A 15,773-nucleotide genomic window follows, 5' to 3' on the forward strand; every position below is an offset into this window, starting at 1 on the left:
CTCAAACCTGAAACCAACTCCGAGACTCTTGCTCCTAGATAACGGGTGAAAGACGATACTACCAACCCTATTGCATAATAATGGTAATAGGAACTCCCTGCGCTATACTTACTATTCTCGTTAAAATGGGGTTTTGTTTGTATTTTTATCATTTTAATTACAGTTTATCCCATTATTGTTATATTATTATTCTTATTATATTGTAAACAGCTAAGGTATCATGTATAACCGTCTATATTTTAGGTGTATGCTACACTTAGTGCAAATGAAAATTTATCACGTCATGGTGGTGAGCGTTATTTTGGTAAGAGCAGTCATACCATGTTATTATCATGGACATTTTCAAGTATTTTTTATTAACGCTATATTATTCGGCTGGTATGCACAACGATAATATGTATATTCTAGTGTTGTATTTGCATAACATACGAATAATATATCCGTGCGCCGGAGCGTGCAGAACGATATGGGGCTCAAGATGGCGTACTTTTCGGATCCTGCGGTGGAAGGCGAGGGTGGATGCTGTGTTGGAAATCCGTTATGATTTGTTGTCCACCGTCACTAAGGATTTGTACCATAGGAGAATCTACAGGGTATGCCGGGTGTGCCAGGACACACCCTGCGACTCGTGTAAACCTATGTAGAGCTTATAATAATCATTTAAGTTTTTTTTTTTTAGCTTTTAGCTTTTAGTATTAACTATTACAGCTCAACAATTATATTATATACAACGTAATTAAATTAGATTAACAATAAGATATTGTATCATAATATTGAGTAGGTATACAGAATAGAAAAAAAAAACCAAAAATATAATAATATTAATAAGGTTAATATAAAGATAAGGGCGTATAGATTGCATAAATAGGTTGAATGCAATTGTTGGTAATTGGTTGTGATAACTTATGGGGAATTCGTTGTGAGTTTGTTTATTAGGATGGTGAGAAGGGAAAGTAGAGGGTTTAATAAGATTTTTATTTCAATCAGAAATGTAGATATAGTATCATAAATAGTGTGTGTTGGTTGCTCTGAATATATGTTGGCATACGTTGGACCCACTTTGGTGTTGTTGCCATGATGACGAGTACGAGCTTCTTGCCTTTGAGTATTTGGCATTTTTGTTTTTTTTTTTTATTTGATAGTACCAATTTCTTGCGAATTGGGAATCCTTTGTATGAGGCTGTGTGATCACTAGAACACAGAGCGCATTTAACCGGGAGTGACCGGTCTTTACTACAGTTCGCTGTGAGATGGTCCTCATCACATTTGACGCATCTAGGGGAGTGACAACAGTAATTGCGGGTATGACCATATGCTTGACATTTAAAAAACTGAGATGGGTCATTAATTTTAGAGTGTGGTTTTTTGATGACTACAATGGAATGGAGCAATGTTGATATGTTGAAGATATTGTGATTATTATTCTTAAGTGCCAATTCGACGTGGAAAAGAGGTAATGGACGTTGATTCTTTCTTATATTCACTACGCGTACCATGCTCCGCCAGGGCATCGGAGATATCGGATAGAATAGTGGTATGATGTAAATTGCGAATTACAACCTTAAAGTGGCGCATGTAATAGGGACGGAAGGTATGAAATTCCGCGCTAGTGCTTATTAGATACTTCGAAATGGTGGCGAAGGCAGGGTGACTGTTGGCCCTAATTATTAAATAAGATGGTGTGGATTTACAAGAAAAATCATTAATACCCGTGAGGTGTATTCATTTTTTATGAAACTCAGAAAAGTTTCTGATGTTCTTTACGTAAATCGCCGGCATATGAATGGACTTCAGTACGTTTTGACTTGGTGGTAGTTGCTCGCGCTCTGTAGCATTGGAGTTAGACGTAAATACGTCCGATACCAGCTCATCATTGGCCGTTGACAAAACAGCGAATCGATTTGGCGGGGTAAAAGATTTGGTTTTTTTTTTCATACTTGGGAGAGCTGGAGTGCGAAGACAAGTATCGTTTAAAATTCGTTGCCGGTGATGATTGAAGCAATGCCATACTAATATATGTGAAACGATTCGGTCCGTTACACACCCATTAAATATGTGTTGCGTAATAATGGACTACGGTCATTAGACGTTGCCAATACGGACTACGGAGCGCGATAAAGCACGTGCTCCCGCGATGATGGACAAAACCGTACTGAATCATTTAAGTTATAACGGTTTTGAGTCTAAATATTAAATAATCTATACATTTTAAAACATTTTTATGTATTGTCAATAAACATTACCTGATTATTTTTTAATATTATTAATATTGTTATTTAAAATAGGAAACATCTATTAAACATATGATAACTGATCTGTATTTTGAATTACAGAGGGCCTCTTTGAAGTAAAGGCACATTCTGCGATGAAATCCTAGATTCATCAATGATTTGTACGACTATACAGTATGACTCCGGAGCTATAAAACCGTAAGAGAACTAGTATTTTAACGCGATCGACTTGTATTTATCGTACACGCCCATCCCGCGCACACGGATCCTAATCACGTCGTTTCAACGACTTGACGCGAGCCGTCATTTTCGAAACCCCTCGAACGTTGCAGGTAAATTAAATTACTATCGTCGTTCGGGGCGCATGCACAAGTTTTACGCTCACGAGGTAGCTGGTCCGCTGGATCGGTATTTGAATTCGAACGTGATAAAACAAGGCTTGAAAAACGATCGATACGTATCGTATGTTCTGGGTTTATAGATCGGCAACTATGTGTCATAGGCAGTGGCGTATTCACCTTATTATTAAAGTGGAGGGAGGATATTTACCCCTACCAATAAAATGTACATACGTTTCAGTAAACGTAATTTGATCAAGATAAATAAACAAAGGATAGAATATAGATACTTCTGTCACATTTTTAAGAAATTTAAACGTTCAAAAAAAAAAAAAAAAAAAAATAGAAAAACCATCATAATATTGAAAAATACTTGTAATAAAAAAATGAAAAGCTCTAGGGTGAGGCGATGGGATCCGTAACACATTACCTCCCCTCAAAAACAGTGCAGGGTTTTCGGTAGTTTCGCGGTCCGTTGATCCGCCGACGCCGCGTACACGGGAAACCTTTTAAAAACTCGGACGCGACGTAATAATCCCCTCCGCGTGCAACGGCAGCCGGCAGTCGTGTTTCCGGTCGCGGCAGACCGCTCGCGTGTGTATTTTCTCCCATGCCGCGTCGTAACTATTACAATATTAAAATATATTCAAGACAATAAATCTGTACGCGCGCGCGTGATCGTCGTCTCCGCGTTCGTTTATTCATTTTTTTTTTTTTTGTTTTGTTTTCTCCGTTGTCGAATTTTTGATACACGTACACGGATGGGCGATATGAAACAGCTGAAGCCGTTGTCCTACGCGGCGGCGTCGTGTTTGCTGCTGATGACGGTCGCCGGCGCGTCGGTAACCGTGAACGTGACGCATCTGTGCGATTCGCGAGCTACCGCAACCAAAGATCCGTCGTCAAACACCGAGTCGTCGTCCCGACCGTCGAACGCGGACGGGCCGTCGGCTAGCTTCACCGAGTTTATCACCGTCCGCAAACCGTGGATGAGCTTCATGTACGCTAGTCGAACTAATGTGCAACGGTCATCATCACAAAATTTCTCCCGATCGCCCTCGAAATCTTTCCTTCCGTTCGTCTTGCAACCATCCCCACGACCCACTTTGCAATCTTTCTTAAATATCTCTACAAAACTCTCCTCCGAACCTGCCGTAGAACTTTATTCGCAATCTACTTCGAAACCTTCTTTGCGATCCACTTTACAGTCTTCTTTGCCATCCACTTTGCAGTTACTTTCCTCGCAACCTACTTCAACACTTTCCTGGAAATCTACTTTAATGCCATCTTCGCAATCCACTCCGCATTATACTACCTTGCAACGCAATTTATATCCTTCCCCGAAGTCTCCTTTACGGTCAACAACTCACCACCCTTCCTCACGACTCGCATCGGAATCTTTTTCACAATCCACATTTTCTCAAATCTCAACACAATTTGTACAGATATCCTCCTTACTGCCTTCATTGCAATCCTCCTCACCACCCAGCTCACGTAATTCCTCGGATCTCGTCATTAAAGGACCGATAGCCCTTAAACAAGTCCGGTTTCCCAGTGCTAAGTATGATGAGAACGTGAAACTGGACCAACAGACATCTCGTCCCGACTTCAGTATTACTTCTATGGGTCCATTCGGCTTCGGGCTCGTGGTTAGCGACGCTGGACTGCGGTTCATTGGCATTGCCGAGGCTGCGGTTATGTGGCACAGTATGCCAGCGGAACTTGTCATTGATCTCATCAGTAACCCGTACGAATGGGATGCAATAGCCAAGAAAGTAAATATCACATTTATATTAATAAATACCTCATAGGCGTGCGTATTTTGCGTATTTTATTCTTTAATATTTGGTAAAAAATAAATTATATTTCCTAATAGAAAATAACAAACTTAATTTTCTTAATTTTCGCGCAAAAACTTATTATTAGGGCAGAGAACTTGTAGCTCTAAAAAATCAAAAAATATGCAAGCGCTTATGCATTTAAACACTTATAATATCCTCTCAAAATATGCACTTAAAACATTTTTTCAGCGATTTAATTTCAAAGTATTAATACAATTAGTAGTATTTAAAAAACACAATATATTTTATGCCATTGCCAAGTAAATAAAATACATTTTTCTTAATTAAATATGCATTCAGCTCACTGAAACGATGATGTGGTATCAGAAACGATTATCTATGTATTAATAAAATTAATTACAGCAAATTAATATTATTGTTTTATCGGTGATCCGCAAGCACTTCTAGGAAAAACGTGTGATCGAACAATTTATACAAAAAAAAATTTAAAATAAATACGTTTTTATACAAACCTTTTTAGTCAGTTGATTATTTAAAACAAACACGACTGTGTGAAGAAAAATAACTCAAGTTAAATACGTCATGTCTCAAAAAGAATAAAATAGCGTATAAAAATATTAAATATGCCTTAAAAACAAAATATACTCAAAATATGCATTTATATGCAAAATAAAATTTCAAAACTAGTTTTGTTATAGCATGAAATGTATTTGTTTTGTACTCTGCTATTTTTATGCTGTGCATAACAAATATGTAAATGCTACAAGTCCTCTACCCTACTTATTATGACAGTATATATAACAGTTAAAATAGTCTACAAAAGTAGATACGATTCAAGGAAAACATATTCATTGAGACTATTATACCATGGTATTAAATAAAAATTTGTGTTTATTTAAACATTATATTTAATTAAATATATCAATAAGTTTTATTAAGATAGGGCCCAAAAGTATTGTAGGCACTTTCTGAAATACAGGTCTGCGCACGCCTATAATATACTTATATATAATGGTAGTACGATGATATGTAACGGAGACGGGAAAGGAAGAGTATTGTTTATTGAGTTTTCGAAAAGTGTTTTGTTTGGAAACGTATTCGTGTAACCGATTATTGCAGATAAACGCTCAATCGAACATATTAATGATTTTGAACGTTGTATATTCTGCTCGATAAAATGAGTAAAACCTCGGATGTACTATTTTATATATTTAAAAAAGTACGGTAGAAAGAAATTCTGTAGGAATAAATTAAATCGGTGAGAAAATTTAATTTGGTTTTTCATATTTTTTTATTGAATTATTAAAGCTCGAAAGGAAAAGAATAAATAATACGTTTATGTACAAAATATTAAAAATACTAGACACTAAATTTAATAATATAATGCTTCCTGTTTTGATGGTTGTACAAATCGTTAATAGTATCGTGATAATCGAATCTGTTCAGCATTTCGTTTTTTACATGAAAATGATTGTAAGTTTTAAAAATGTCGCAGCTTTTCACGTAAAGTTTTTGACAAGTTTTAACCTGTCAAAATCAATAAGATTACTTTATATGTATAATATTGTCTTGCATGTTGCACAGGAAATATGAAAATATGTCGTATAATGCTGGGCATTTTGTTTAGATGTATTTTCTGGTTGTGGATTTTTTGCCATTTTTATTGCATACTGTTATGTATATAATGATAGGTAATGTTGTATTATTGAGAAGTTATTAAAAATTTAATTCATTGTAACTTAATCAATTTAGATGATCTTGATTGGTTGAGGTTGATTTGAAAACCTAGATTTACCAACATTTTGCAAGATCAGTATGTATTTTTATCATCCTCGTATATTATTGTGATGATCGAGAAGCTCCAAAATTAATTTTCCCCAGATCCTAAGAATCCTTAGTATGGTTCTATATATAGAGATAAATGATTAAATATTAATAATTATTACATCAGCCATAACATCATAAACTATCGAAAACATTTGCCAATAACAGCATCATGTTAGAAAATGATTTATTATATTAATTTTTTCCATTTACGAAAAGCTTATAACTGAGTCATTGGATGCATAAATGTAATTATAAGACTTTGCAATAATAATAGTTATACTTTTTATTGCATAAATTGTATTTGTAGTCAAAATCAGCAATATATATGTATTTACGTAAAATTTTGTTTAATAATTTCCGATGACCTATATTTTATTTAAATTAATATTCAATACTTATACATTAAGTCATTTAAGTTGAAAATCGAATAAAAAAAAAAAATTGAAAATCTTGTTTTTTTTTTTTTAATATAAAAGTTTTACTGACGATGTTAAAGATAATTATAATACGTAGTTCGACATCAGTAAATTTTTGCGGCTGTAAAAAAAAAAAAAATAATAATAATCTAATATTAACATAGCGTAAGTTAACAACTAATTCAAATAAAATGCGAAGTAGAAAATTACAGATTACAGTTGAAAGTTTCAGTTATCGTGAGGACGACCCTGTTTGAATCGACGTCACTGGGGAAAATCAGATAAGAATGTTTTGTTAAACATGTACCATTAATAATAGTTGTTATAGTTGTTAAAAAGGTAATAAAATCGTATTTAAATGGGCGGGGGGGGGGGGGGGGGTGGCAAAGCCACCGCGGGTCTGTTTTTGGAAAGCGACTCGGTGAATGCGTGGTATTCGTCCATTGAACACGAATTATTCCCTTTTTCGAGTGCGCGGACACCTAGCGGTATTTCGTTCGTTCGGCATCACCGCCGCCGTGCGTTTACGTTGCACGCGGGACACGAACAGCGTCGCGTCAACGACATCGCTTCGCCCTCGTCCCTCAGACACGTGCGTTACGCCAGCACCACCCATTAGGAAAATTTGATTTTTTTTACTATCAATAATAAGCACGTAATTAGCATGAATTTGCATGACCAATTTCGCAATTTGCATGTCATCCATTTCTCCAGAATCGCAAAAATTAACGGACGGTGCTAGCGAAACGTTTCGCCAGCACCGCCCAATCGCAAAAATGGAATTTCATATATTTTTTCACAGCCGTTATTTAGCACGCAATTAGCATGAATTTGCACGACTATCACCGAAATTCGCTCGATCGTTGTTTCCGTGCAATAACGTATCTAAGAATTTGCACGTTTCGCCAGCACCGCCCAAAATCAAAATTTTACGAATTTCTTTCTTTTGAGCTTTTTTGTTCTTTAATATTTTAAGTTAGATTTTTACTATAATATTATAGTGATTATACCATTATTACGATACCACGGCCGCCCGCGACAGTCTCCTAGTGATGACGGTAAGTGTAATATAGACGCGGCGGGAGGATTTCTTTGTTTATCTCTTTCATGCACGAGATTTTGAGTATGCTCCACACCCTTGTTGCACGAATATATACATATATACATACATACGAATATATATATTCACTACTATTTTGTATTTAGAATTATATCCAATTATAGATTTTAGAAATGATACAAAAAAAAAATTAAAATTGTAGGAAGTTACCAAAAGTGGGACAGCGTATTTCATTCTATTTTTGACGCAATATGTACACAAATATAAGACATTGTGACTTGTTATCAGGTATTATTTAACAGTCTGTTCTGTTGTTCACTCTTTTGTGAATATATTTTCATTATTAAAGTGCTTTTTTATTATTTTATCTATAAACTACTTATAAAATGAAAGAACAAAAGCCTTCCCTTCATCCTGATGTAGTAGTTGAAGCAGTGCTTCAATTTAAAGACCGAATAATTGTTGAAGATAATGGTGAAAAAAGTAAGTTAACTGCTGTTTCTTTTATTTGTAAAATGTTTATGTTACCTTTAGCCGTACAATATAATATTTTACTCATTTAAACAAAGTGAGCATTAAATATGAACTAATCTAGATAACTAGATAATTAGGACATTTTTTTACATTATTTGGCATATAATAATAGATTCTATATTAGGCAGTTTTATACTGGGGCATATTTACAGGGAGGGGGGGATCATGGGATCACACTAAAAATGTTATTTTTCATGATAGTGAAATATAATTTAAAATATTTCTTTGTACCTATACCTATCACTACATTAATTTTTTTCATAAAAACATTCTGTATGAAGTATTGTGTGAGTACTATATGGTTATAATAGACATCAATAGGTTGGTTATTATTAGGGCCCGGAATTTTATGCATTGGCATATTTTTATATATTAAATTAAAAAGTAGCTAGGTAAGACAAAAAATTGTATCTTAATCTAATGTGTTGGTATGCGAAATTAAATTTGGTATATTTTTGCATATTTAGAACATTTTAAATTATTATGCATATTTTAGTATTTTTCTGAAATATAATGCATATATAGAAAAAATATTACGAAGTTATTAATATTATTATTTATTACTTAGCGTAAATTAAGTCGTCTGTTGGCTGCCTTGGCATAGTTGTTAGTTCTTATTTAAAAATCAAATTAAAAAATACAAGTCTAAAAGAATTGAATGCACGCCGAGATGTCCTAGACTCCTAGACCGATCACCCGTTTTGCCGTATAGGCGTATCTCGGCGGCAGGAGTCTGCGGGTCGCGTGTCTGCGTAACCTGAACACCTACAGCGGTTCACGTTCTACTTTTTCGCTATTTGTCCCTTATAAGTTCGCTTTTCCATCACGTACAACGTTCTCGCGCACCCACGAAGTCTGACTACGCACGCACAGGTAGTACGCACATCAATCAGAGCATATTTTAACATACAGAGTACGTGGCACTAGCGTCCCCCAGTGGTGGGTGATCATGTCACCAACCAACACATTTTCATAACGACCGTAGTGACAGGTGTTGATTTTCACTTCGTTAATTAATTAACACTTCGTCCGTGAACTACGATGGTAGACAATTTCATTGAAGAGCCACCTAGTGAAAATTACTTAAAATATGTTCTGACATCGATGACTACGAGACGGTCGGCGCGAGATCTTAGGCCGCAGTATACTATCGCCATCTGTAAGGTCTGGAGCCGGACCCGGGCTTCGGGGGATAATAGTTACCCCTCTTTTCGAGGGTCGAACGGAATAATCAAACATGCACTCGCGTGACGCACCTAACCGCGTGAAAGCAACACCATACCCTGCACGCGCACGTATATATTATTATAATACGATATATTTTGATATGCTCGTACGATTATGTACGTTATATATATACGCGCACATACACACACACACATTTTGTGTATAGCGTATTATTACGTACGCGGTGCATAAAAAAAAAATGTGAAAGGAAATGAGTATTTTTTTTTATTTATATATACGTAATAATATAAACCCACAGGCAAGACGACATTGGTGGCGGCTTTTGAAAAAGCAAAAAAGCAAAAAAATAAAAAAAATATCTCTATTACCATACAACTCGGAAAAAGTTTGTAGACAATTAAACGAAAAAATAAAAACGGATGGAAAAAAATAACCCTCGAAACATCCTATTAATTTACTAGAATATTACTCTAGTTCGTTCTAATATATAAATTACTACACGAGTGTATTTTTGATTTTCAGTTGATACTTTTTATTTTGTCATTTTTCTAATAACTCGTCATCCGAATCCCGGTACACAACATGTTGTACGTCGTATTTCTCACGCCTCTTGTTTGTCTACTATCACGAGATTGCAGATATTGAACTGCGGTTTCGTGTTATTACGATCCATCCCCGATTGGAAGAAAATGTGACAAAATGATATAGATGTTTCTAACGTCTCGCGCGACCGGTAATACTTAAAAATATTCACTACTACAATCATATTTTACGAGTAATTATATGGTGAAAATTATTTTGAAAATTTGAAACACGTTTTTATTATTTACAATACATTACTCTAAAATAATTAAATTAGAAAATTAATATAGCCAGTAAACAATGTGATTTCTCACTTATTATCACGCGTCAATATTCAATCGCATGTAAAATAAATTACGTTCAATTTGTTATCAAAAGAATAATAGATTTATCGAAAAACTTTACTGTTTATAACAGTTATTCATGATTTTATATCATCATATACGATTTGTAATATTTTTTCGTAGAATTACCATATTCATTTTAAATATATATTGTCTAAGATTAAATATATCTTTTTATGGTTGTATACGAGTCAGAAACTTTTCTGTGCATTTAAATAGATTACTAAAACACATTATAAATTAAATTGTCGGTCGCGTTATATTCTCCAAAGATCTAACCTCTTTAATTAAGATTTATTAATGTATAATAAATAAACAGATCGAATACATTATTACATCCAAGTGTTTTAGAAGTCATAATCAATTACATAGTATATACTCTACATCAGAGGCTAAAGGAAAATGCACCTACTCGCCGGTCGTCAATTATTATACCTGTCATTATTTCAGATGAATCATTTTTATTAGGTTACCTGACACACTAATAACTTACAACTATTATTATTAAGTTTGGAATAGTGCCGATGTGCGTTCTCGAGTAGTAATATTGAAAGCTTTTTTTGTTCTAATAGTAAAGACAGAAGTAATACATTGTTCTGGATAAACAATCTTTTTTCTGAAGCAAATATTTGTTCTACTAAAGACATAGATTTATTTGATACGCTTCGTATGATAAACAACCGAACCAATCTTCGACATTTATTGTGCGAAACATTACCGACACACACTATCACGATAATTTATTTTAACCACAGTTACAAATCACAAAACTAAATCTATGTTTCAAAAGTATCTGCGTCTTTACTTTTTAAACAAGAAAAAGGATAATGAAATATTGTAAAAAAAAGGCGTGTACACTGCCATTCCTTCAATCTACTGAATATCATTATAAACCAACAGTGCTGTATTAAAAACGTTAATTATTCAAAACGATGACCTATAAAACATAGGTAAAGAACATGTGAGCTATGAGTTTGGATTAAACACAGTCATCAAAACTGGAACGGTGAAAAATGAAACGTACCCCGTCATGTTTAAATTACGTATTTATTAAATTGTTTATTTTAAAATCCTTTAAAAAGTACGCATTTAAATATTTCTCATCATCAAAAAACTACCGTAGGCAATATCGAAGAGATAATAGGTCTTAGAGCAGTTTAATAATATTATACTCGGCCGTGCGAGAGGGCGCGTATGTGTGTGTTTGTATAATTAAATTAAAAGCGTATTGCATTGCGCATTTGTACGTTTGCTGCCGTAAAACATTCTTCTATCTGATTGCAAAAAAGTAGTGGGAGGGTAGGGAGAATAATCAATGCTATCCATACACAGTTCGACTATGGTTTTCTGTCGATAATCGGCAGTAGTAAGTGGAATTCGAAAGAATTTAATAATAGTAGTAAAAAAGAATAAAAAATAATACTCCTCATGTCGTAGTATATTAATGTCACAACCCTATGGATTTAGAGTTTCCAGATAAATTAATTGGTTTTACAAACATGTTGTCCAATATTACATTCGAATAAAATTCTTATTGTAGAACACGGCAGTTTAATATAGCGTCACACATACTATACACGAGTATAATGTAGCGACTCGAACCAAAGCTACGATTTAAATTAAACTCAATCTACTTTATTCCCGGTCGTAGGATTATGTTTAACTGTTTGAGAAACTTTGGCAGTTGAAGTTTTATTTGTTATTAGAAAATCGAATTTGTGCAGTCAATCACGTAAACTCACAAAAAAATTTCATCTTATTGATAATAAGCATTATAAATGATTATAAATCATTTAAGAACAATTCGTTTCAATTGAAAAATTGTGTAACTTTAATGGGCAATGTTTATCAATCAATTTATTATTAAAATTACTATTATTATTTTTTATATTCAATATACATTTAGTAAGTTCATCGTACAGTTGGTTAAAAATATGCGTTCGGTGAACAAAAAAGAAATAATAACAAAATTGACTTAACCCATATTATATTTATCAAGTACAACAATGTGGTTTTGATTTTCAATAAAAAAATAAATATAATTAATTTTATTTTTATTTATTATAAAGTAATACCCTCGAAAAGTAATATGGTACAGTAAGATAAAATCATGAACACTACGTGTGTATAAAGTAAATAACAATGTTTAAGTTTAAGTACCAATAAAAAAATAAAAATAAAAATGTTTACAATGCGATAATGATAAATAATTATTCTTTAATAGATTAGATAAGAGGAATATGATAAATTATATTTATAAGTAATAAGTAGGATTAGTTACTAATAAGTATATGCCTTAAATTTGTTAATGTTGTCATAGAAAAGATCAAAATTAGAAATATTATTACAAGATGTAAACATACGGTTTAGTGAGCTGTGTTTAAAGAAATTATCTTTACCAAAATTAGTGTAGAATAATGTGACTGGCGGGCATTAAAAACTGGTATTTTAAGATAAATTTTTTCTAGTAGATCTGGATAGTCTATTTTATAATTAAGTAATTTATGGATAGATAATACATCTGTGTTTAGTAGTCTTGATTCTAAAGTTGGTATTCGGAATAGTATATCGACGTCTATTACTGGTTTACCAATTAATTTATTTTATGGGCACTCATACGAAAAATATAAAATATTACAATAAATATAGGTCTAAACCCGAATAAAGTAATATGAGTGATAATGCAGAATGCTCTTTAATAATTGTATGTATAATAATATTATTGCATTATAATTATACTTAATTGTATAGGTACTTACTTTTTTCAGCAATAAAAAGTTGATTTACTATTTTTATTTTTTTACATGATTTATTACAAATAAATTATATTTCTTTTAACGTGAAGAAGTACATGCAACTATAAGCTTGAATATACGTGTTCTCATTGAAAGTTAAAACCTAAGCTGAAGATACAGTAAATAAATATGTAACGGAAAAAACTTGGAGTTACGATTTAAAAATCAAAAATTGATGCTACTTAATCGTGTAAGTAGTGATAATGTAGAGTATGTGAACTTATTAAGGAAAAACCGATTATGTTTGGTAGATAACGAAGAGCAAAGTATTACTTTATAGATAAGTACATCAAACGTCCACGAAGTGCTCAGATGATACTTTACTCTACATTAGCTTTGATTCGCGAAAGCAGGTAAAGCTTATGAAATAAATTGTGAATGTAATTAATTTTTAATAATGTATACATACTGAATATTTCAAAAATATTGTATGCAATTGTTTTGAAATATTCAGTAAATTATTAATTTTTTTCATTCGTGTTTAGCTAATAAATTGAGCTATAAAAAAATCGATAAATACAAAGTAAAAACGAGTATTTTAACGAGATCATCGGGTATTTATTATAAATAGGAATGTGTGAAAAAAACTTGTTTTCCAAAAATAATCAATATTGTTGAATAGATAATATATTATTGAATGTAAATCATAAGTTTATAGTTTTGATAGAATTAAATTATTGAACAATATATTGAAAATATATAATGTGCAGAATAAAATAAATGACTCATCAAAAAAATAATAATTTCATAATTACTACTTTTATAAATAATCATTTACTTGGCTAGAATAATATTGGTTAAAAATAATTTTCTTCAAGAAAAAAATCGAAACTTTGGCCGAGATCATAATTTAAGTTTAAAAATGTAATTAACTTAATTTTAAAAGTAAGAATTTACATCTTAATGTTTTGAAATATATATATATATATATAGATGGTATTTGATTGTTGGTAAAAAAATTAATCAAAATGTATAGCCATTTAAATGTTATAATGCACATTACTTCAAAATATTTTGATTTTTAATTTCTTTTCAAAGTCTAAAAATAATAATTCATAAAAAAACTTCTAAATATCATTTGTATTTACCTACAAGCAGGTACCAATTGAAAATATGTGTTATCAAAGTAAAATATTATTAAAAAGTTGTGTTTCATATTTTTGCAGAGTTTCAGATATTGTTAAAAAAAAAAAAAAAAATGTAAGCAAATAATTTTTAATTAATTAAAACTATAGTTTTTAACTTTTAACAGAACGTTTTAAAATGTATGTTTACATGTGCTGATTTTTTTGATTCTGTACCACACATAAAAATGTACAGTAAATAACTTTTTGCGGTTATCAATTTTATTTTTTACCCATCATGTACTAATTTTCGCACATACATTTTCGCACGCTTTGTATGTAGTACGCACGAAGATAACATTATAGGCACTGTGTATTTGAAAACGTATCGTTTCTGTTTCCGGGGTCGGCTATATATTATAAATTGTACTGCGATGAAAAATGTATACATTTGTTTTAAGGTTTCACTCGATACGAACCAATTGATGTACAGAAGGGCTTCGATGGTCGGAACGAATTCAAACCGATAAGTGTCGTCCGGATTAGGATCCTACTGGATGGTTTTTAAGGGACTCACGACTAATAATGCGTTTCGTTCCAAATCCTCGATTTATTAAATTTAACGTAATAAATAAAAAATAAAAACAAACAAATAAATATTGAGTATAATAAATTCAACCATTTATACAATTATCATGTTTCAAATGTATTGTTACGAAAACAATATTGTTCCCAGGACACCATCGCGCGATTCCTCGCTGAAGATGCGGTAATAGAGTGTATGTTATAATATTATTTCGTGACGTTTTTCAGATATTGCCGTACGAGTGGCCGTTGATCGTGGTCTGTGGTCTAATGATAGTCTGTGGTCTGGTACTGGCCCGGTATGGCGTTTACTGGCAGAGACGGTACAAAGAGGCAAAGTGGTTAGGAGACACTGGCTGGGAATCGGGTTGCAAGAAGGGTGTGTTGGTCGTAGCCGTTCAAATGCTTCTGCTCATGTTAGGGTGAGTATAAATAATATACACCGCGAACGCTTGCACCCCAGTTGACATTTTCCATCCAATGTCTTTCAACTTATTTCGGACGGTTTCGATGGAAATGCTACGGATTGCCAGAGACGTTGATTATTGTTTCGTTTTAGAACCTCTACACAGTGGACGGAATATCGAAAATAGCTGGAAACAAATAACAAATGTAATATATATTTATTTTTAAATGTTTTAATGTACTTATAACGTTAAAGTACAAGTTTTTAATAACATTTAAGATTTTTTTAGAATTTATCAGCCATATACTAAAAATACATGAAACAAATTTAACATGAAATACACTATTTTATTTAAAATTTGAGTCAGTTATCATAATCGTTTTTTCGGAAGTAATTGAATTCGAACAAGTGAAAAGAGTCAACACTTCAGAGGATAATGACATCATTTTTTTAGAAGGATGTGGCCGTATTGATGATATAACCGAATCAGAAGTAACAATTAGACGATGAAGAAGATTAATATTTGTATCAATTCAACTGGTTTTCCGAGTAAAATGCTCTCGAAAAGATTTATAATGCTTATTTCTTGCTTCCGAGGCTT

At 32.6% G+C, this 15,773-nt stretch overlaps 1 protein-coding gene across 1 annotated transcript in view; it reads left to right on the forward strand.

Moving 5' to 3' along the window:
• The first annotated feature begins 3,143 nt into the window (after window positions 1-3,143).
• The window catches only part of LOC112682617 (prominin-1-A), a 29,407-nt gene continuing 16,777 nt past the window's right edge, over window positions 3,144-15,773 (forward strand). Inside the window, exons 1-2 of the mRNA XM_025553261.1 lie at window positions 3,144-4,344; window positions 14,995-15,188. Of these exons, the coding sequence (XP_025409046.1) occupies window positions 3,331-4,344; window positions 14,995-15,188 (1,208 nt within the window). The 5' untranslated portion in view covers window positions 3,144-3,330. The remainder of the gene's footprint in view (window positions 4,345-14,994; window positions 15,189-15,773) is intronic.

This window comes from Sipha flava, unplaced genomic scaffold (genome assembly GCF_003268045.1).
Source record: "Sipha flava isolate LNK unplaced genomic scaffold, YSA_version1 207_pilon_pilon, whole genome shotgun sequence".
Taxonomy (NCBI): Eukaryota; Metazoa; Arthropoda; class Insecta; order Hemiptera; family Aphididae; genus Sipha; species Sipha flava.